Source organism: Acipenser ruthenus, chromosome 40 (genome assembly GCF_902713425.1).
Source record: "Acipenser ruthenus chromosome 40, fAciRut3.2 maternal haplotype, whole genome shotgun sequence".
NCBI lineage: Eukaryota > Metazoa > Chordata > Actinopteri > Acipenseriformes > Acipenseridae > Acipenser > Acipenser ruthenus.
In genome coordinates, this window is record NC_081228.1 from 7,670,478 (window position 1) to 7,694,544 (window position 24,067).

At 42.5% G+C, this 24,067-nt stretch overlaps 1 protein-coding gene across 3 annotated transcripts; it reads left to right on the forward strand.

Moving 5' to 3' along the window:
* Positions 1-1,854: 1,854 nt before the first annotated feature.
* LOC117397379 (gastrula zinc finger protein XlCGF57.1-like) lies at positions 1,855-17,589 on the forward strand. Of its 3 annotated transcripts, none has more exons than XM_059010211.1 (3): positions 1,855-2,454; positions 9,189-9,591; positions 12,845-17,589. In XM_059010211.1, exons 2-3 carry the CDS (start codon positions 9,204-9,206, stop codon positions 14,284-14,286), a joined length of 1,830 nt encoding a protein of 609 aa, XP_058866194.1. In that variant the 5' UTR covers positions 1,855-2,454; positions 9,189-9,203; the 3' UTR covers positions 14,287-17,589. The 3 variants fall into 3 exon arrangements, with proteins under 3 accessions (XP_058866194.1, XP_058866193.1, XP_058866195.1); XM_059010210.1 differs by having other exon boundaries at positions 1,856-2,469; XM_059010212.1 differs by lacking the exon at positions 1,855-2,454 and adding an exon at positions 3,965-4,115.
* Positions 17,590-24,067: the final 6,478 nt, after the last annotated feature.

Sequence of the window (24,067 nt, forward strand, 5' to 3'; positions counted from 1 at the left end):
GGGATTTTTTTTTTTCTCAGATGTGAAGCAGAAATTAAACTAAGTGTCTAAGGAGGGGCTCCCCTCATCAAAGACAATGTGACTGAGGAGGGACTCCCCCCTCATCAAAAACAATGTGACTGAGGAGGGGCTCCCCCTCATCAAAGACAATGTGACTGAGGAGGGGCTCCCCCCTCATCAAAAACAATGTGACTGAGGAGGAGCTCCCCTCATCAAAGACAATGTGACTGAGGAGGGGCTCCCCCTCATCAAAGACAATGTGACTGAGGAGGGGCTCCCCCCTCATCAAAAACAATGTGACTGAGGAGGAGCTCCCCTCATCAAAGACAATGTGACTGAGGAGGAGCTCCCCCTCATCAAAGACAATGTGACTGAGGAGGGGCTCCCCTCATCAAAGACAATGTGACTGAGGAGGGGCTCCCCCCTCATCAAAGACAATGTGACTGAGGAGGAGCTCCCCCTCATCAAAGACAATGTGACTGAGGAGGGGCTCCCCCTCATCAAAGACAATGTGACTGAGGAGGGGCTCCCCCTCATCAAAGACAATGTGACTGAGGAGGAGCTCCCCCTCATCAAAGACAATGTGACTGAGGAGGGGCTCCCCCTCATCAAAGACAATGTGACTGAGGAGGGGCTCCCCTCATCAAAGACAATGTGACTGAGGAGGGGCTCCCCCTCATCAAAGACAATGTGACTGAGGAGGGGCTCCCCCCTCATCAAAGACAATGTGACTGAGGAGGAGCTCCCCCTCATCAAAGACAATGTGACTGAGGAGGGGCTCCCCCTCATCAAAGACAATGTGACTGAGGAGGGGCTCCCCCTCATCAAAGACAATGTGACTGAGGAGGAGCTCCCTTCATCAAAGACAATGTGACTGAGGAGGAGCTCCCTTCATCAAAGACAATGTGACTGAGGAGAAGCACCCCCTCTTCAGATCAAAAAGAAAACCATTTTAATAGAAAACTATTTAACTTTCATGTTTAGCTACGAAGGGGAAATGTTGTCATAACAAACTCTTTTTCACTGTGCACAGTGAGTGTGTGCATCGCTCTCCATCATTCAGCCCTCAGCTTGTTCTGACTGAACTGATACACACATTTACTCTAGCTTTCATTGGATCCCTGACTCCAATTAAGAACAATTCAACATCTCTGTGGCTGTAAAAACTAACTCTGTTCCCTCAGCGCCGTTTCTAGCTGAAGTTCACTTTCTTCTGCTAAGTTCTGCTAATTCTTCTTCCATGCCAACCATGGCGCTGCTTCTACCCTTTCGGATTCTTCACAGCCCCTCAGCTGCCTCTGGAAAACAATGTTGCCAGTGTCCTTTTTAATGTGAAAGATCTGAAGTTATTATTAATGTGCTTAGTTCACTCCTCCCCACCTAAATAAATCAATCAGTAAAATGCATTTCCATGTCATGACCCATTTATCCAGTTCTTTCTGACTCTATTGATGTATTTATGTTAAATATGATCCCTTCTTATTGGATGAATGTCTGTCTGAATCAGGATGTTTTTTTTTTGCCATGCTCTTTCCAGCCTGCGTTTTTAAGTCATGCCCATCAGCCCCCTGAGATGAGATTATTTTAATGTCAGTGCTGCTTCTGGGAGTGTGACGGGTGATTAACTGTATTAGTTGTGTGTGTGGTAGGACTGCCCTGCCCCATGGTGCCTGTCAGAGTACACACTTCAGTTTATCACAGGTAATTACTCAGCCAAGTGAAACGGTTACTTCGTCATGAATGAAGCACATAGCACTTTAACCGTGCTGCTACCAACAGGTGAAAGAGTTCTAACACTAAACCGATGGGATCGGCAGCCTGTAAACGGTGCCTTCTTCCCAGTATTAACGATTTGAAATGCGCTGCTATTACAATCATAACGGTACAGCTGAACGCACTCTGCAGTCACCTCATCTCTCCAAGGGGAAAAAAAAGGAAAGCTAAAATAATAAACAACTACTAATGGAAATGTGTCATCCCGACAATACTGTCAAATCATCAGCCCGATATTGCCTGTCCTAGCTTCCACGCGGTCTATAAGACTGTGATTGAAAGCGGGTCTCTGCAGCTTTAGCTACATCGATCCTCAATTGTTTTCTCTCGAAAAGCTGCTTTTCTACATCCAAGGTTGGTTGCCCCGTGACCTGCCAGGAAAACTGGAACGCGGTTGGCTGAGCCCCGCGTCATTCCTGAAGGGCGAGTGACTCGGGAGAACCCGATTGGTTTACACCCTGTCAGACTGGGCGGGGCCGGGGCACGGTGGTCGGCTGTACATTGACTCTGAAGAGTCGCTGGTGAATCTGTATTTAACAGCAGCGCTCGGTTTGGATTGGAGTTGAAAGATACATGATTTTTCTGTGAAGAGTTCGCATTGAAGGTCGGTGAGACGCTGCGGAGAGCAGGAAAACAACATTCACGGGGCAAGGACACTCGTGACCGAGTCTTGACCCTGAAGTGAGGGTATTAAAGGTACGAGGAGTCCCTGCAGGGCTCCACAGTAACACAGCGCGCAGCTTTGCTGTTTGCGTTCAATTGTTAAAGGGCTGGAGCGCATGAACCTGCACTGTGAGCTGGAATTACAGGGAGGGCAGACACTGTGCACAGACCTTATAACGGCACCGGTCCTGCGATTTCTTCATCTAACGTTATTTTAAAAGGAAGGAGCAGTTTATTTTAGATTTATCACGTTTGTTTTGTGTACATGACAGCCCTTGACAGGGAATTTACAAATTTATAAACAGATTGACAGAAGTGGTGTCTGACCTTTTCATGCACGTTGCAAAGCAAGATTGGGAGGGTGCAAGTGGGGGGGGGGGCTTTTTGTAGGTATGAAGAATGACATCTTGCAGGCTGGCCTGTCATTCTAATGTGCTTGTTTCTGTAATTGCTAAATGCTGTTTATATGCATGGTGTGGCAGGATGAAAACTCCTCGCATATGTGTTTATTTTGTATTTTATGTAAATAGCTTATTTATTTTGTCCCATTACTTTCATTCACTTCCATATTCTGCGGTTTAAATGTGCACAATTATCCCACCAGCTACACCGATAACCCGGTAATCCTTATTTTCACATTTAATTGTGTTAGCTGTATTATACCTGTTAAACAGTGGTGTAACATGCGTGTGTTTACCGAACCCAGGAAAGGTCTAACTCTGAGCCTCAGATACTTCATAGCCTGTTTCCACATGCAGGGTGTCAGCTAGGAGTGATGCTGACTTTCCAGCTGATGGGACTCTGAACATCTTAAACACCGCGAGTTCAGAGCACCGGGTTGAGTCTCTCAGGAGCTGAGAGAAGATGAAGGCAGTCAGACGCAGGAGGCTGGGACGGAGAGAGAGAGAGAGAGAGAGAGAGAGAGAGGGAGAGGAGAGAGAGAGAGAGAGAGAGAGAGAGAGAGAGAGAGAGAGAGAGAGAGAGAGAGAGAGAGAGAGAGAGAGAGAGAGAGAAGCTTTTTGTGTGCAGAAAGCAGCCACAGGGATGCAAATCTTTTGTGATCGGTTCTGTGGGAAGGGAGTTGTGTGCTCTGGCCAGCTGAAAACTCATGCATGTAAAGTTGAAAACAATACCATTTAAATAATCCTTCCTTTCATTATTACACGACAGAGAACAAAACGAATGGAATGTTTTATATATTAGGGGTCGGCACGGGTAGAAAACACGGCTCTTTTTCGATAACGATTAAAAAAATCTCATATATGAATGTTTTAAGAGCGTGATACATATTGAAATACTATACAGTACACATACATTTAGTCTCTTCGGATGTGGAGACTTGTGTATCCTTTTTAAGTACTGGAAACATCGAAATAATAATATAATAAAACGTCTCAGTTTGAGTACAGTTTTTCATGTTAAATGCACTGCATGCTGTGAGACTCTCTCTCTCTCTCTCTTGATAGATGGATAGATAGATGGATAGATAGATGGATAGATGGATAGATGGATAGATATGTCTTGCCATAGTCCGCTGCTGTTGTTTTAAAACATGGCATCCAGCACAGGAGCTTTGTGTGGAATTTCATTACCAAAGCAGGAGAAAACGGATTTTGCCAAGGAAATATTTTATTCAGGAGGAAGAACAAATATCTTTTATTTAACCCAAAACGAAACAGGTAAGCGTCTGGTCAGAGTGTGGGTGTGGTCAGAGAGAACGGGAATGCTGTCTTCTGATTGGTTGAGCTGTAGAGGGCGTTAATGGCCAGGAAATGCCCTCAGAGTGTCCACCAAAAATTCCATCTAGCATAACTGTCAGAACCACAAACCCATGAAATAATGGCTGTAACAGGGCACATAAATGAGTCCTCTGTACAGGATTACTGGCTCCGTCTCTGTCCAGCAAACGAGAATGGGCTTCACATCTTTCCAGTGTCTTTCCACCAGCCGTCAATAAAATCAGCAGCAAACCTTCCAACAAACAGCAAACCTGCAAAAGCACATTCAAAACCCGAAGCCTAATGCTTTACTCCACCCTGAGAAATCTCAGCCGTGAACACAGCTGCTACGTTTCAAAACTGCTCTTCACAGGAAACCTGCAATTCAACTTGACATGAATAAACTTAAAAAAACAAACCAAAAAAATAAATAAATAAATAACTACAAAATAAATAACTCAAGTATTTAAATGACTAATTCAATTCCTTTCTTTTAAGAATAAATTCATTTGTTTAATAATACTGTTAGTTCTAGAATCAGTTTGTTATATTTTCCTAATTAAAACTGTAACTTTTCTTTTTGAAAAAGCAGACGAAACACAGCGGTCTTAAATGTCTTCCCTGTCTTAAATAAATTAATGTTTGGTTTGTTTAAGAAAACTCGTCCCGTTCGCTGTTCGCAGGTGGAATTATCCATCGATGAACCGCAGCAGCAGCACCGCCGGACACATCGAAAAACATAAACAAGAGGTTATAAATCTTAATGTTACTGCTGTTAAAACCACGACAAAGGGTTATAATAGCAGTAATCACCTCCAGCCAGGGAAAAAAACTAATTTTTTAAATTAAAAAATTAAAAAAAACACACAGCTGTAGCGAGTCATGAAAAGAAAATACTGTCTGCTTTTGCTCCTTTTGTGGAGATGAAATAAAATACATAAAACAAAGAAATAGTCTGGGTGCGCCGCACACTATAAAACATGACGTTTAACAGTGATTGTTTACATGTGATCTGGTTTAACATGTAAATCATTCAAAAACAATACAGCCACACGTACTACTTTGTAAATACCGAGAAAATTAGTTTAATATACTTTTTTATTTTTATTTTCAGTTTTAATAAAATCTTCAGTTAGTGTGTGAATGTGATGATTATTATTATTATTATTATTATTATTATTATTATTATTGGTCAACATTATTAAAACAAAGAAGCGTCATTTTACAGAAATACGAAACCAGTGTGTGTCACTCTCCGTCACTTTGACTAAAATTAAGGTGAAATAAAGAGAGACAGACATACCATGAATTTCCAATGGTTCTGTTATTTCTTTCCATGTGGCGTCTTTCTTTGTATTGTCTTTATATCCACTGGCTTCATAAAGAACATTATTTTTTTTTGACTTTAATAATTCCATTCCCATTGATGTCCATTTCTCTTATTTCTGTGGTAATTTCTGCGTGAACGAGAATAGTGACGGTCTGACAGCCTCTCCTTCGACTCTGTCCGAGTGATGACACGTTCAGAAACATAAAAGGCTGACGCAGACGAGCTGTCAGTTTGAGACGACAAGGCAGTTCTGTCTTTGGAGTAGGGGGGAGTTTGCGTAGCAGCCTCAGCAATATTGAACGCTGATGTACACCTCACACAAGTCTGAATACCAAAATAGCAGTGAAGCATCGTCCGTAAAAAAACACAGTGAATAAACGATATAGTGTGATTAGCCCTTAACAGACATGACATGTTTTAACACTGGTAACCCGATTGTCGCCACATTCAGTTGTAAGTGACAAATCACATGCAAATCGCATGCAAATCACATGTAAATCACATGCAGATCACATGCAGATCGCGTCTGAGTAGAACTGCAGCTCGTATTTACTCAAATTTACCCCTGAATTTGCACCCCCAAATACGAAGACAACCCCCCCCCCAAAAAAAACGAAATGCAAGCCGCAGTTAACACTTGAAAAGAACTCAATAATTAATGGTAAATTGCCTTTTAATTTCTAGGTGCCAGCATGGAACGCTGTATTACTGTATGTTACCCCCTTGGCTGTTATTGGACGATACGTCCTCAGAAACGCTCGTTTAGTGCTGCCGGATGTACCAGGCACGTTCTTATTGAAAACATGTTTAAAAAACAATGCTGGAGTGCCGTTATTTCACTTGGAGTCGCGCATCGAGAAGTTCTTACACACACGGTCAGCACTCGGATATCCGTCAGATACGCGTCAGTCGCGTTTTACCGCCCTTGTGTTCAAATAAAATCAGTCCCCATTTATAATATATGTAACAAATGAATGCCCTTCCCCGTCACACGTGATTTCCGACTTCATCACTAGTTTTCTGATACAAAGCCCGTCTCTTCATTGTTACAATGTACTTGTTTATCCGTCACAGACCACTGTTTTATTTTTCTCGCATGTCAAATCAGTCTGTCTTTATTGTGCAGTTACACAGCGCTTCCTCCGATTTCAAAGCGAACGAGACAAGCTACAGTAATGTAACACAGTTCATCATTAAACAGGTTTAACTACACCAGACCTCACAGCCAAAGGAAATGTTGAGATTGGAAACCACATACAGTACTTGAAACCAAAAGTGTTTCACAGAATTTGTTAGAGTGATCCCTAAGCTTCATACAGCAATACTAACATCTTAGGACCCGCATCCCCTACAGGGTAAAGGGTTGGGCTAAAGTTTGAATAACTTGCCAGGAGTGAGTACGGTGCTCCTGGTATTTGTGTCTCTCAAGCCCTGTTCATTACGAGTCGAACGAGGTGCTGCACATGATGGGAGCGTCTAAGTTGAGCCCAGGGTGATTTTTCTGGTCAGAGTCACTGTTTCACTTTGCCAGGTCACAGCTCGAAGGGGATGAGTTTAGCCGGAGACCTTGCCCATGGGTGCTGACAGCTACCCGCAATGCTGGCCGAATGGACAATGACATCATACAGTCTAGAACCGCAGATAGGAAGTGGCTCGTAGGGCCTCCTCCCCCAAAGACAAAGCAAAGCACACTGCAGGCAGGAGGAGGCCAGACAGAAGAAGCGACAGGAATGAAAGCCACGCACAGTTTATACAGCGCTTGGATAGGACGTGTTGATTAGTGGGTGGATTCTCCATAAAGAAATACACCCAAATTTTCTTCGATGTGACACAGTTATTAGACCTAATTTTAGAGCCTGCTTGAACGCTAGTGAAACATACAGAGTGAATTTAAAACAATCTGTGTGTAGCTTTCGTTTCTGTTCAATGAGGATCGATAATAAAAAAGGTTTCTTTTGATTAGGAGCTGTGTTACTGAGCTGTGTTTCATGGAATTAGCTTTGAAGGAGCACATCTGATTATTTTCTGTATCTTGTTTTGTTGATGTGACCATGCTGGAAAAAACTTCCTACTTCTGAGGCTGTCCTATCGACGCCATTAATGTTGAAACTGCACGGCTTAGTGCTGAAACTGCAAGGCTTAGTGCTGAAACTGCACGGCTTAGTGCTGAAACTGCACGGCTTAGTGCTGAAACTGCACGGCTTAGTGTTGAAACTGCACGGCTTAGTGCTGAAACTGCACGGCTTAGTGCTGAAACTGCCCACCGCTTTTCCATTGTACGAAACAATTCGGTTCGGTTTTCTCTTTCGTCGGTATCGTTCGGTTTGTAATGTTATGCACGTGTCCGTTTCTGTTTGAGGAAAATCAGAACTCTTGCATCCCTATTTTAATTATGTTTGGGGTTAAACAGGCACCCCTAATATAAGATCCTTTTTATTAAGGGGGAGCTGGCCGTAGATGTGTGTGTTGCCACAAGGAATATGCAAATGCAGCGTTCGGGTTAACCTGCGGCTGGATGACCGGACTGGAGGGGAACCTTAAGCGTGTGAATAGAACTGGTCAAGCTGAATTGTTTAACTGATTAGCAGTGCAGCCAGTCCAGCTGCATTGAGGCACAGCCCTTTGTACTCGAGTTAGTTCTGTTCTGGACTCCAGGGAGAGGCTAGTTACCCAAGGGCTCTCCTGCTCTGCTGCTGTACATAGAACTGCTCTGATACAAGCCTGTTAGGCAGCTTCTGTTTCATTTAATAAAAGAGCTGTTTTGAAATAAATCTAACGTTCTAAAACCCTTCAGTCTAGAGATAGCTGTGCAGGATAAACACAGCTTATATGAATGTGAAACTCGCTGTTCATGATACAGCACGAGACTGCAATGTGATACACTGCTCTCATATTCTGTAATACAGGATAAACACAGCTTATATGAATGTGAAACACACTGTTCATCATACAGCACAAGACTGCAATGTGATACACTGCTCTCATATTCTGTAATACAGGATAAACACAGCTTATATGAATGTGAAACTCGCTGTTCATGATACAGCACAAGACTGCAATGTGATACACTGCTCTCATATTCTGTAATACAGGATAAACACAGCTTATATGAATGTGAAACACACTGTTCATCATACAGCACAAGACTGCAATGTGATACACTGCTCTCATATTCTGTAATACAGGATAAACACAGCTTATATGAATGTGAAACACACTGTTCATCATACAGCACAAGACTGCAATGTGATACACTGCTCTCATATTCTGTAATACAGGATAAACACAGCTTATATGAATGTGAAACTCGCTGTTCATGATACAGCACAAGACTGCAATGTGATACACTGCTCTCATATTCTGTAATACAGGATAAACACAGCTTATATGAATGTGAAACACACTGTTCATCATACAGCACAAGACTGCAATGTGATACACTGCTCTCATATTCTGTAATACAGGATAAACACAGCTTATATGAATGTGAAACACACTGTTCATCATACAGCACAAGACTGCAATGTGATACACTGCTCTCATATTCTGTAATACAGGATAAACACAGCTTATATGAATGTGAAACTTGCTGTTCATGATACAGCACAAGACTGCAATGTGATACACTGCTCTCATATTCTGTAATCCTGCATCCTGTTACAGTTATTTTGTACAAACCCTGTGTGTTTGTTTTTTTTACGTAGGTGCAGTCATACCTGATGGAGTTGGAAGTTTCTATAATGGAGGCAGTTAGCTCAAAAGATGTTTCTGGAATGGAGTGTGTCCACATTAAAGAGGAGGCTCCTGAAATTAAACCTGTCTGCATTGAAGAGGAGGTCACAGAGCCAGGTCCTGTCTGCATTGAAGAGGAGGTCACAGAGCCTGGTCCTGTCTGCATTGAAGAGGAGGTCACAGAGCCTGGTCCTGTCTGCATTGAAGAGGAGGTCACAGAGCCTGGTCCTGTCTGCATTGAAGAGGAGACCCCTGAACTGGTCCCTGTCCATGTGAAAGGCTATAAAGACACTTGTAGTAAAAATGTGGGGACTCCTCTGGAAGACACCACCCAGCTAGAAGAGAGGAGTATGTCTTCCACTGCCAGTGCTGCATGTACGTATTACTGGAGTCTAACTTTTAATGTGACATTAATGAGAGCGTCACTCAATCTGAGTAAACTAACAATTCAGTCAAACTAACAACCATTTGTACAGTGTGATAGAATCACAGCTCCTGCAGGATTAACCCTGTTCAGTATCAGAGGTAATTGATTCAGGTGTGATCACATTTATAGGGTGATCTGGGACTTCAAAGGGTTTTAGATTCATTTTAAACACACTAGGGTGCATTTGAATATTTGTATTTACTAACATTAGTTTGCATTATCCCCATTTGTATCCCCTGCCTGTGTTTGTCATGTGAATTTTGTAATTGATAGAGAATTATGAATATAAAAGCATCAAGCAGCACATTGTACACTTTGGGTCATGTTTTAGGACCCGTAAGTCATTTATTTTGTTGAAGTCATTATTAGTAAGTTTAATGATTTTTAGGGCTGTCAATTAATCAGTGTTAACTTGTGTGATTAACGCGTTCATTATCAATCACCCTGTGTCATGACCCTCTCAGCACACCGTAATTCATTCCCTTCGGCACTATTTTAATATACTCGAGTGCATGCAACACAATAAGGGCAGCCATCATTTGAATAGGAAGCTAGTCACAGAACTGCATTGTGGAGCAGAGCACGAAAGTGAAGGACTTATGAATGGGAAGTTTATTTTGTGACTTTCTGACAGTTCATTGGATAGAAAGACTGTTATTTGTATCTGTTAGTTCCAGAATTACAGAACGCATCCAGTCTGCTGTACCCCCTGCGTGCTGTAAACACGCCTTCACTGCTCAAAATACACTTTCTAGCAGGTATTCAGCTACAGGCAGCAACAACAAATGAAAGACGACAGTTTCGAGTTTCGACAGAGTGCTTCAGGGTCTCTGAAGCCTGTGAATCAAGCTACATCATGTCGGTACGATACAGGCTGTCCCACTTGAAGGTAGTCCTGTAAGGATTTCAGTCCCGCTTGAAGGTAGTCCTGTAAGGATTTCAGTCCCGCTTGAAGGTAGTCCTGTAAGGATTTCAGTCCTTCTTGAAGGTAGTCCTGTAAGGATTTCAGTTCCGCTTGAAGGTAGTCCTGTAAGGATTTCAGTCCCGCTTGAAGGTAGTCCTGTAAGGATTTCAGTCCCTCTTGAAGGTAGTCCTGTAAGGATTTCAGTCCCGCTTGAAGGTAGTCCTGTAAGGATTTCAGTCCCTCTTGAAGGTAGTCCTGTAAGGATTTCAGTCCCTCTTGAAGGTAGTCCTGTAAGGATTTCAGTCCCTCTTGAAGGTAGTCCTGTAAGGATTTCAGTCCCTCTTGAAGGTAGTCCTGTAAGGATTTCAGTCCCTCTTGAAGGTAGTCCTGTAAGGATTTCAGTCCCTCTTGAAGGTAGTCCTGTAAGGATTTCAGTCCCTCTTGAAGGTAGTCCTGTAAGGATTTCAGTCCTTCTTGAAGGTAGTCCTGTAAGGATTTCAGTCCCGCTTGAAGGTAGTCCTGTAAGGATTTCAGTCCCTCTTGAAGGTAGTCCTGTAAGGATTTCAGTCCCTCTTGAAGGTAGTCCTGTAAGGATTTCAGTTCCGCTTGAAGGTAGTCCTGTAAGGATTTCAGTCCTGCTTGAAGGTAGTCCTGTAAGGATTTCAGTCCCTCTTGAAGGTAGTCCTGTGAGGATTTCAGTCCCGCTTGAAGGTAGTCCTGTAAGGATTTCAGTCCCGCTTGAAGGTAGTCCTGTAAGGATTTCAGTCCCTCTTGAAGGTAGTCCTGTAAGGATTTCAGTCCCTCTTGAAGGTAGTCCTGTAAGGATTTCAGTCCTGCTTGAAGGTAGTCCTGTGAGGATTTCAGTCCCGCTTGAAGGTAGTCCTGTAAGGATTTCAGTCCCGCTTGAAGGTAGTCCTGTAAGGATTTCAGTCCCTCTTGAAGGTAGTCCTGTAAGGATTTCAGTCCCTCTTGAAGGTAGTCCTGTAAGGATTTCAGTCCTGCTTGAAGGTAGTCCTGTAAGGATTTCAGTCCTGCTTGAAGGTAGTCCTGTAAGGATTTCAGTCCTGCTTGAAGGTAGTCCTGTAAGGATTTCAGTCCCTCTTGAAGGTAGTCCTGTAAGGATTTCAGTCCTGCTTGAAGGTAGTCCTGTGAGGATTTCAGTCCCGCTTGAAGGTAGTCCTGTAAGGATTTCAGTCCCGCTTGAAGGTAGTCCTGTAAGGATTTCAGTCCCTCTTGAAGGTAGTCCTGTAAGGATTTCAGTCCTGCTTGAAGGTAGTCCTGTAAGGATTTCAGTCCTGCTTGAAGGTAGTCCTGTAAGGATTTCAGTTAGAGGTTGGCATTCAGCCCATGTCCAGGCTGGGAGTGACATTCCTGTATAAAGCGAGTTTGTAATAACGAGGATTCCTGCGCATGTCTGTGCTGCTCCGTCATGGGATTATGTGTTTATTATTTATTTATGTGTACGTTGTAATACTTGTACGTCTTACAGGGGATGCTTTCTGTATAAACAATGCTGTTGCAAAGTGGATAGCTACAGACTTTTAATCGTATTTCTGTTACCAAATTTATTTTAAAAGATATTCTTTACAATAAGGAACATGTAACCGTTACTCAGTGAATGCTTGGTTTTATTTAGATATTTTAAGATATAAAAATAATTTAATACCCTTTTAAAGGAAACTGATAAGAAAATATACAGTTTAATTTGAAATGCAGTAAGGTGAGTAATAAACTGACTCCATTGTGATTTAGCAGTTGGTTCAAACAAGTTAACAGCAAATACTGGAGTTATTTTGTATAGTTCTGTGTAAATAAATAAAACCGTAAAGAGGGGCCAACAATATGAATCCAGAAATAAGAAAACAGAGTTTTTATTTTATGATGCACTGTTTGTTTTTTTAATGATGTTTAATATTAAAAATAATATCAGTAATAAAACAAATTTGAATGAGATTCTACTAATTAAATATGCAATTAAAACCAAGATTAACTGAGATAAAAAAATTGTTATCGCGAGATTAATCACGATTCATGTTTTTAATCACTTGACAGCCCTATTTTTGTAACGTACTATTAAATAGAAAAAAATAAGTCATGTAATTTTGATGACAGTAAATTTGAAGTGATTATTTAAATTAAATTAGTAATAAAATAAAATGTTATAACATTTATAACATTGATATACTTTGTCCATATGTTCAGATGTTTTTTAGAGGATGTGACTATATTGGACCGGACCTGCACTATGAAACAGTCTGAGTGCTGTGTTTGTAATGACTTGCTTTCTCTCCCTGCAGGGTTTCAGAAACAAGAGGAGGAATCCTGTCCGTGTCCCTGCTGTGAAATGTCGTTTCCTAGGAAAGAAGATCTTGAGAAGCATTTTAAGACGCACCACAGAGAAAATGTTAGTTTATCAAGAACAGTCAATGCCACAAATACTTCAGTGCAGCCTAAGAAACATCTTGCTTCCCGTTCAGACCCAGCGTTGAGCCATTGGACTGAATGTGAACAGAGTTCAACGACAATGAACAAGTCAAACCGAACCACCGAACAGAACCCATATCCGTGCAGTGAATGTGGCAAGAGTTTCACTATGATGGGAACCCTAAAAGCACACCAGCGAGTTCACAGAGAAAAGCCCACCCATCCGTGCACTGAATGTGGCAAGAGTTTCAGGGATTCGACTAAACTCAAGATACATCAGAGGACTCACACAGGAGAGTCCCCATATCACTGCACTTTATGTGAGAAGAGTTTCAAAGAATCTGGAACGCTTACAAAACACCAGCGAACTCACACAGGAGAGACTCCCTATCACTGCACTGTCTGTGACAAAACGTTCAGTATCTTAGGAACCCTTAAAAGACACCAACGGATTCACACTGGAGAGACACCCTATCACTGTGGTGTATGTGGAAGGAATTTCAGGGCCTCAGGAAGTCTTACAACACATCGGCGCGTTCACACAGGAGAGACCCCATACCACTGCACTGTATGTGAGAAAAGTTTCAGTCAGTTAGGAACTCTTAAGAAACACCAGAGAATTCACACAGGAGAGACGCCCTACCACTGCACTGTGTGTGGAAAAACATTCAGCATTTCAGAAACACTTAAAAAACACCAGAGAATTCACACAGGAGAGACGCCGTTTCACTGCACTGTATGCGGGAAGGGATTCAGAGAGTCTGGAAGTCTTAAAAAACACAAGCGAATTCACACAGGCGAGACACCCTATCACTGTACTGAATGTGGAAAGAGCTTCAAGGAGTCTGGGAAGCTGAAAATCCACCAGCGATCTCACACAGGAGAGACCCCTTACCACTGCACTGTCTGTGGGAAGAGTTTCAGTTTGTCTGGAACTCTTAAGATACACCAGCGTGTTCACACAGGAGAGACCCCGTATCACTGTCCTGATTGTGGGAAGAGCTTTAGTCGGACCGGAGCCCTTAAAAAACACCAGAGGACTCACACAGGGGAGACGCCTTACCTCTGTTCTGTCTGTGGGAAAGGATTCAGGGAGTCTGGAAGTCTTAAAAGACACCAGCGTATCCACACAGGAGAAATGCCATATCACTGTACTGTATGTAAGAAGAATTTCAGTGAACTGGGAAATCTTAAAAAACACCAGAGAATTCACACAGGTGAGACCCCCTATCACTGTACAGAATGTGGAAAGAGATTTGTGTACTCTGGCCAGCTGAAAACTCATGCATGTAAAGTTGAAAACAATACCATTTAAATAATCCTTCCTTTCATTATTACATAATAGAAAACAAAACAAATTTAATGTTTGCATATATATAGGAGGAAAAGTTGACCATGGCAAGACTTTGTTTTCTTGAAGTCGTGCAATTGTAATCCTAGCACTGTGTGGTCTTGCATTGTCCTGCTGGAAAATCGACACTTCCAGATTGGCTTGCAGGAACGGCAGGACTTCATCAATGTATCACTGAGCAGTAAGGTTGCCCTCCATCTGCACCAGAGGCGTTCTTGTGTTAAAGGAGATTCCTAACCACATCATCACACTTCCACCGGTTGTCTTGAGCAACGCAACAGTCAGCGTAACGCTCACCACGACGTCTTCACACACGTTGTCTTCCGTCAGGTCTGTCAAGGGCAAAACGACATTCATCGATGAATAAAACACTCCACCGCTCTCTCTGCAGCCACCTCAGCTGTTCTCTGGCCCACAGAAGACGGCGATTTTGTCTCTCTGCTGTCAACATGTTACCCCTGAACGGCATCCGAGCATGCAAATCATTTTCATGCAGACGGCGAGCTACAGTCATTCTGCTGATGCGCAGGTTATTTCTTCCTGGAATTTCTCATGCTGTAGCCACTGCAGTCTGAAAATGATCACACAGACGGATCAGTCAGATGTGACGGTCCTGGGGCGGTGTGGTGACCCTCTGCCTTCCAGGACGTGGCCTGTCTCTCACAGAGCCGGTTTCCTGGTTTCTCTGGACTAGTCTGCTGATTGTTGAAGCAGAACATCTCATTCTCCAGGCAACTTCTCTCCCAGACAGGCCACCTTCAATCATGCCGATAGCGACCAGGCAATCTTCATTACTCAAGTGAGGCATGGTCGTGTCTTTCGCTGTTCTTGCATTAATTGAAATCATGTCTTTTCGAATGGCTATTTATACAGATTCTTAATCAACTCATTTTGGCAATTTTAACTTAACTCAAATACCAAACACTGAGCACCTGGTGTTTTTATGAAATCACATGACTTGAGCTCAATATTTTGTTATCCCAAGGAAAAATACTACTCAAACAATCAACAAACCTCTCTGCTCACTATTTAAAATGTAAATAACAGTATGTATGTGCCCAATGAGCTATTGATGTCAAACTTAGACTGTGTTGTGTTTTCACTATGCATCTATATATATATATATATGTGTATGTATGTGTGTATATATATATATATAATATATTGGGCTGACACCTGGCAGACTTCATCTTGTGTGTAATAGTAACAGATACCTGAGGACAAATTTAAAGAAACAAGGTAAAGGCAACCGTCCAAACAAAGCTGAAGCACTAACAGATAACGACTCAGAACGTCTGTACAGAACTGAAACACGAACGCAGAACGTCTGTACAGCGCTGAAACACGAACGCAGAACGTCTGTACAGCGCTGAAACACGAACGCAGAACGTCTGTACAGCGCTGAAACACGAACGCAGAACGTCTGTACAGCGCTGAAACACGAACGCAGAACGTCTGTACAGCGCTGAAACACGAACGCAGAACGTCTGTACAGCGCTGAAACACGAACGCAGAACGTCTGTACAGCGCTGAAACACGAACGCAGAACGTCTGTACAGCGCTGAAACACGAACGCAGAACGTCTGTACAGCGCTGAAACACGAACGCAGAACGTCTGTACAGAACCGAAACACGAACGCAGAACGTCTGTACAGAACCGAAACACGAACGCAGAACGTCTGTACAGAACTGAAACACGAACGCAGAACGTCTGTACAGGACCGAAACACGAACGCAGAACGTCTGTACAGGACTGAAACACGAACGCAGAACGTCTGTACAGCGCCGAAACACTAACGTAGAACGTCTGTACAGAACAGAAACACGAACGCAGAACGTCTGTACAGAACAGAAACACGAACGCAGAACGTCTGTACAGAACTGAAACACGAACGCAGAACGTCTGTACAGGACCGAAAAACGAACGCAGAACGTCTGTACAGGACTGAAACACGAACGCAGAACGTCTGTACAGCGCCGAAACACTAACGCAGAACGTCTGTACAGCGCCGAAACACGAACGCAGAACGTCTGTACAGAACCGAAACACGAACGCAGAACGTCTGTACAGAACCGAAACACGAACGCAGAACGTCTGTACAGAACCGAAACACGAACTCAGAACGTCTGTACAGAACCGAAACACGAACTCAGAATGTCTGTACGGAACCGAAACACTAACGTAGAACGTCTGTACAGAACCGAAACACTAACGTAGAACGTCTGTACAGCGCCGAAACACTAACGTAGAACGTCTGTACAGCGCTGAAACACTAATGCAGAACGTCTGTACAGCGCTGAAACACTAACGCAGAACGTCTGTACAGCGCAGAAACACTAACGCAGAACGTCTGTACAGAACTGAAACACTAACGCAGAACGTCTGTACAGCACTGAAACACTAACGCAGAACGTCTGTACAGCGCTGAAACACGAACGCAGAACGTCTGTACAGCGCTGAAACACGAACGCAGAACGTCTGTACAGCGCTGAAACACGAACGCAGAACGTCTGTACAGCGCTGAAACACTAACGCAGAACGTCTGTACAGCGCTGAAACACTAACGCAGAACGTCTGTACAGCACTGAAACACTAACTCAGAACGTCTGTACAGAACTGAAACACTAAGTTTAATAAACCCTACTGCACTGCTGAACCTCATCTTCAATACTGGCATCTAAATTCACTCGTAATTTGAACAACACCCATTTTATTGTTGTTTTTTTTCGTTTTTTTTTTATAGATACTAATATCCATGTATTAAAAAATAACAGATGGGCCTCTTCAGTAAGTTACAGGAAAACAATTCCATCTCGGTGTTCTGTGACAGTTTATAAACTCAACGGTCTTGTAGTTTGTGATGTCACAGAAACCCTAGATGGAATTATTTGTCTGTAACTCACTGAAGCCCATCTATTATTTTTTATAATATATATGTATATGTATTCATTGCATTAAACTGTATTAAGCAGTGTGGAGTAGTGGTTAGGGCTCTGGACTCTTGACAGACGGGTCGTGGGTTCAATCCCAGGTGGGGGACACTGCTGCTGTACCCTTGAGCAAGGTAATTTACCTAGATTGCTCCAGTAAAAAAACAACTGTATGAATGGGTAATTGTATGTAAATATAATGTGATATCTTGTAACAATTGTAAATCGCCCTGGATTAGGGTGTCTGCTAAGACATAAATAATATTAATAAACTGAGGGATGCAAGTCATTAGTTATGATTAGTTTGTTTTTTATATCAACTCTTCCAGCTATTTTTGACATCCAGTCAGTTTTCGTTAAACCAAAACTAATGTTTACAACCAAAAAGCCGGACTGAATTTGTGCAGCCAAGGGAGAAAGACACATGAGACACAAAGGAAGAGAGACAGAGCATTATTACACACTGTGACTGTGAAATACACTCAGCACAGTGTGATTGCATCACTCATACCAGCGTATTACACATGAGACACAAAGGAAGAGTGACAGAGCATTATTACACACTGTGACTGTGAAATACACTCAGCACAGTGTGATTGCATCACTCATACCAGCGTATTACACATGAGACACAAAGGGAGAGAGACAGAGCATTATTACACACTGTGACTGTGAAATACACTCAGCACAGTGTGATTGCATCACTCATACCAGCGTATTACACATGAGACACAAAGGAAGAGAGACAGAACATTATTACACACTGTGACTGTGAAATACACTCAGCACAGTGTGATTGCATCACTCATACCAGCGTATTACACATGAGACACAAAGGGAGAGAGACAGAGCATTATTACACACTGTGACTGTGAAATACACTCAGCACAGTGTGATTGCATCACTCATACCAGCGTATTACACATGAGACACAAAGGAAGAGAGACAGAGCATTATTACACACTGTGACTGTGAAATACACTCAGCACAGTGTGATTGCATCACTCATACCAGCGTATTACACATGAGACACAAAGGAAGAGAGACAGAGCATGTGTAATACGCTGGTATGAGTGATGCAATCACACTGTGCTGAGTGTATTTCACAGTCACAGTGTGTAATAATGCTCTGTCTCTCTTCCTTTGTGTCTCATGTGTAATACACTGGTATGAGTGATGCAATCACACTGTGCTGAGTGTATTTCACAGTCACAGTGTGTAATAATGCTCTGTCTCTCTTCCTTTGTGTCTCATGTGTAATACACTGGTATGAGTGATGCAATCACACTGTGCTGAGTGTATTTCACAGTCACAGTGTGTAATAATGCTCTGTCTCTCTTCCTTTGTGTCTCATGTGTAATACACTGGTATGAGTGATGCAATCACACTGTGCTGAGTGTATTTCACAGTCACAGTGTGTAATAATGCTCTGTCTCTCTCCCTTTGTGTCTCATGTGTAATACACTGGTATGAGTGATGCAATCACACTGTGCTGAGTGTATTTCACAGTCACAGTGTGTAATAATGCTCTGTCTCTCTTCCTTTGTGTCTCATGTGTAATACACTGGTATGAGTGATGCAATCACACTGTGCTGAGTGTATTTCACAGTCACAGTGTGTAATAATGCTCTGTCTCTCTTCCTTTGTGTCTCATGTGTAATACACTGGTATGAGTGATGCAATCACACTGTGCTGAGTGTATTTCACAGTCACAGTGTGTAATAATGCTCTGTCTCTCTTCCTTTGTGTCTCATGTGTAATACGCTGGTATGAGTGATGCAATCACACTGTGCTGAGTGTATTTCACAGTCACAGTGTGTAATAATGCTCTGTCTCTCTTCCTTTGTGTCTCATGTGTAATACGCTGGTATGAGTGATGCAATCACACTGTGCTGAGTGTATTTCACAGTCACAGTGTGTAATAATGCTCTGTCTCTCTTCCTTTGTGTCTCATGTGTAATACACTGGTATGAGTGATGCAATCACACTGTGCTGAGTGTATTTCACAGTCACAGTGTGTAATAATGCTCTGTCTCTCTCCCTTTGTGTCTCATGTGTAATACACTGGTATGAGTGATGCAATCACACTGTGCTGAGTGTATTTCACAGTCACAGTGTGTAATAATGCTCTGTCTCTCTCCCTTTGTGTCTCATGTGTAATACACTGGTATGAGTGATGCAATCACACTGTGCTGAGTGTATTTCACAGTCACAGTGTGTAATAATGCTCTGTCTCTCTTCCTTTGTGTCTCATGTGTAATACACTGGTATCAGTGATGCAATCACACTGTGCTGAGTGTATTTCACAGTCACAGTGTGTAATAATGCTCTGTCTCTCTCCCTTTGTGTCTCATGTGTAATACACTGGTATGAGTGATGCAATCACACTGTGCTGAGTGTATTTCACAGTCACAGTGTGTAATAATGCTCTGTCTCTCTTCCTTTGTGTCTCATGTGTAATACACTGGTATGAGTGATGCAATCACACTGTGCTGAGTGTATTTCACAGTCACAGTGTGTAATAATGCTCTGTCTCTCTTCCTTTGTGTCTCATGTGTAATACACTGGTATGAGTGATGCAATCACACTGTGCTGAGTGTATTTCACAGTCACAGTGTGTAATAATGCTCTGTCTCTCTTCCTTTGTGTCTCATGTGTAATACGCTGGTATGAGTGATGCAATCACACTGTGCTGAGTGTATTTCACAGTCACAGTGTGTAATAATGCTCTGTCTCTCTTCCTTTGTGTCTCATGTGTAATACACTGGTATGAGTGATGCAATCACACTGTGCTGAGTGTATTTCACAGTCACAGTGTGTAATAATGCTCTGTCTCTCTCCCTTTGTGTCTCATGTGTAATACACTGGTATGAGTGATGCAATCACACTGTGCTGAGTGTATTTCACAGTCACAGTGTGTAATAATGCTCTGTCTCTCTTCCTTTGTGTCTCATGTGTAATACGCTGGTATGAGTGATGCAATCACACTGTGCTGAGTGTATTTCACAGTCACAGTGTGTAATAATGCTCTGTCTCTCTTCCTTTGTGTCTCATGTGTAATACGCTGGTATGAGTGATGCAATCACACTGTGCTGAGTGTATTTCACAGTCACAGTGTGTAATAATGCTCTGTCTCTCTTCCTTTGTGTCTCATGTGTAATACGCTGGTATGAGTGATGCAATCACACTGTGCTGAGTGTATTTCACAGTCACAGTGTGTAATAATGCTCTGTCTCTCTTCCTTTGTGTCTCATGTGTAATACGCTGGTATGAGTGATGCAATCACACTGTGCTGAGTGTATTTCACAGTCACAGTGTGTAATAATGCTCTGTCACTCTTCCTTTGTGTCTCATGTGTAATACGCTGGTATGAGTGATGCAATCACACTGTGCTGAGTGTATTTCACAGTCACAGTGTGTAATAATGCTGTCTCTCTTCCTTTGTGTCTCATGTGTAATACGCTGGTATGAGTGATGCAATCACACTGTGCTGAGTGTATTTCACAGTCACAGTGTGTAATAATGCTCTGTCTCTCTTCCTTTGTGTCTCATGTGTAATACGCTGGTATGAGTGATGCAATCACACTGTGCTGAGTGTATTTCACAGTCACAGTGTGTAATAATGCTCTGTCTCTCTTCCTTTGTGTCTCATGTGTAATACACTGGTATGAGTGATGCAATCACACTGTGCTGAGTGTATTTCACAGTCACAGTGTGTAATAATGCTCTGTCTCTCTCCCTTTGTGTCTCATGTGTAATACGCTGGTATGAGTGATGCAATCACACTGTGCTGAGTGTATTTCACAGTCACAGTGTGTAATAATGCTCTGTCTCTCTTCCTTTGTGTCTCATGTGTAATACGCTGGTATGAGTGATGCAATCACACTGTGCTGAGTGTATTTCACAGTCACAGTGTGTAATAATGCTCTGTCTCTCTTCCTTTGTGTCTCATGTGTAATACACTGGTATGAGTGATGCAATCACACTGTGCTGAGTGTATTTCACAGTCACAGTGTGTAATAATGCTCTGTCTCTCTCCCTTTGTGTCTCATGTGTAATACACTGGTATGAGTGATGCAATCACACTGTGCTGAGTGTATTTCACAGTCACAGTGTGTAATAATGCTCTGTCTCTCTTCCTTTGTGTCTCATGTGTAATACGCTGGTATGAGTGATGCAATCACACTGTGCTGAGTGTATTTCACAGTCACAGTGTGTAATAATGCTCTGTCTCTCTTCCTTTGTGTCTCATGTGTAATACGCTGGTATGAGTGATGCAATCACACTGTGCTGAGTGTATTTCACAGTCACAGTGTGTAATAATGCTCTGTCTCTCTTCCTTTGTGTCTCATGTGTAATACGCTGGTATGAGTGATGCAATCACACTGTGCTGAGTGTATTTCACAGTCACAGTGTGTAATAATGCTCTGTCTCTCTTCCTTTGTGTCTCATGTGTAATACGCTGGTATGAGTGATGCAATCACACTGTGCTGAGTGTATTTCACAGTCACAGTGTGTAATAATGCTCTGTCACTCTTCCTTTGTGTCTCATGTGTAATACGCTGGTATGAGTGATGCAATCACACTGTGCTGAGTGTATTTCACAGTCACAGTGTGTAATAATGCTGTCTCTCTTCCTTTGTGTCTCATGTGTAATACGCTGGTATGAGTGATGCAATCACACTGTGCTGAGTGTATTTCACAGTCACAGTGTGTAATAATGCTCTGTCTCTCTTCCTTTGTGTCTCATGTGTAATACGCTGGTATGAGTGATGCAATCACACTGTGCTGAGTGTATTTCACAGTCACAGTGTGTAATAATGCTCTGTCTCTCTTCCTTTGTGTCTCATGTGTAATACACTGGTATGAGTGATGCAATCACACTGTGCTGAGTGTATTTCACAGTCACAGTGTGTAATAATGCTCTGTCTCTCTTCCTTTGTGTCTCATGTGTAATACACTGGTATGAGTGATGCAATCACACTGTGCTGAGTGTATTTCACAGTCACAGTGTGTAATAATGCTCTGTCTCTCTTCCTTTGTGTCTCATGTGTAATACGCTGGTATGAGTGATGCAATCACACTGTGCTGAGTGTATTTCACAGTCACAGTGTGTAATAATGCTCTGTCTCTCTCCCTTTGTGTCTCATGTGTAATACACTGGTATGAGTGATGCAATCACACTGTGCTGAGTGTATTTCACAGTCACAGTGTGTAATAATGCTCTGTCTCTCTTCCTTTGTGTCTCATGTGTAATACGCTGGTATGAGTGATGCAATCACACTGTGCTGAGTGTATTTCACAGTCACAGTGTGTAATAATGCTCTGTCTCTCTTCCTTTGTGTCTCATGTGTAATACACTGGTATGAGTGATGCAATCACACTGTGCTGAGTGTATTTCACAGTCACAGTGTGTAATAATGCTCTGTCTCTCTCCCTTTGTGTCTCATGTGTAATACACTGGTATGAGTGATGCAATCACACTGTGCTGAGTGTATTTCACAGTCACAGTGTGTAATAATGCTCTGTCTCTCTTCCTTTGTGTCTCATGTGTAATACGCTGGTATGAGTGATGCAATCACACTGTGCTGAGTGTATTTCACAGTCACAGTGTGTAATAATGCTCTGTCTCTCTCCCTTTGTGTCTCATGTGTAATACGCTGGTATGAGTGATGCAATCACACTGTGCTGAGTGTATTTCACAGTCACAGTGTGTAATAATGCTGTCTCTCTTCCTTTGTGTCTCATGTGTAATACGCTGGTATGAGTGATGCAATCACACTGTGCTGAGTGTATTTCACAGTCACAGTGTGTAATAATGCTCTGTCTCTCTTCCTTTGTGTCTCATGTGTAATACGCTGGTATGAGTGATGCAATCACACTGTGCTGAGTGTATTTCACAGTCACAGTGTGTAATAATGCTCTGTCTCTCTCCCTTTGTGTCTCATGTGTAATACACTGGTATGAGTGATGCAATCACACTGTGCTGAGTGTATTTCACAGTCACAGTGTGTAATAATGCTCTGTCTCTCTTCCTTTGTGTCTCATGTGTAATACGCTGGTATGAGTGATGCAATCACACTGTGCTGAGTGTATTTCACAGTCACAGTGTGTAATAATGCTCTGTCTCTCTCCCTTTGTGTCTCATGTGTAATACGCTGGTATGAGTGATGCAATCACACTGTGCTGAGTGTATTTCACAGTCACAGTGTGTAATAATGCTCTGTCTCTCTCCCTTTGTGTCTCATGTGTAATACACTGGTATGAGTGATGCAATCACACTGTGCTGAGTGTATTTCACAGTCACAGTGTGTAATAATGCTCTGTCTCTCTCCCTTTGTGTCTCATGTGTAATACACTGGTATGAGTGATGCAATCACACTGTGCTGAGTGTATTTCACAGTCACAGTGTGTAATAATGCTCTGTCTCTCTTCCTTTGTGTCTCATGTGTAATACGCTGGTATGAGTGATGCAATCACACTGTGCTGAGTGTATTTCACAGTCACAGTGTGTAATAATGCTCTGTCTCTCTCCCTTTGTGTCTCATGTGTAATACGCTGGTATGAGTGATGCAATCACACTGTGCTGAGTGTATTTCACAGTCACAGTGTGTAATAATGCTCTGTCTCTCTTCCTTTGTGTCTCATGTGTAATACGCTGGTATGAGTGATGCAATCACACTGTGCTGAGTGTATTTCACAGTCACAGTGTGTAATAATGCTCTGTCTCTCTTCCTTTGTGTCTCATGTGTAATACGCTGGTATGAGTGATGCAATCACACTGTGCTGAGTGTATTTCACAGTCACAGTGTGT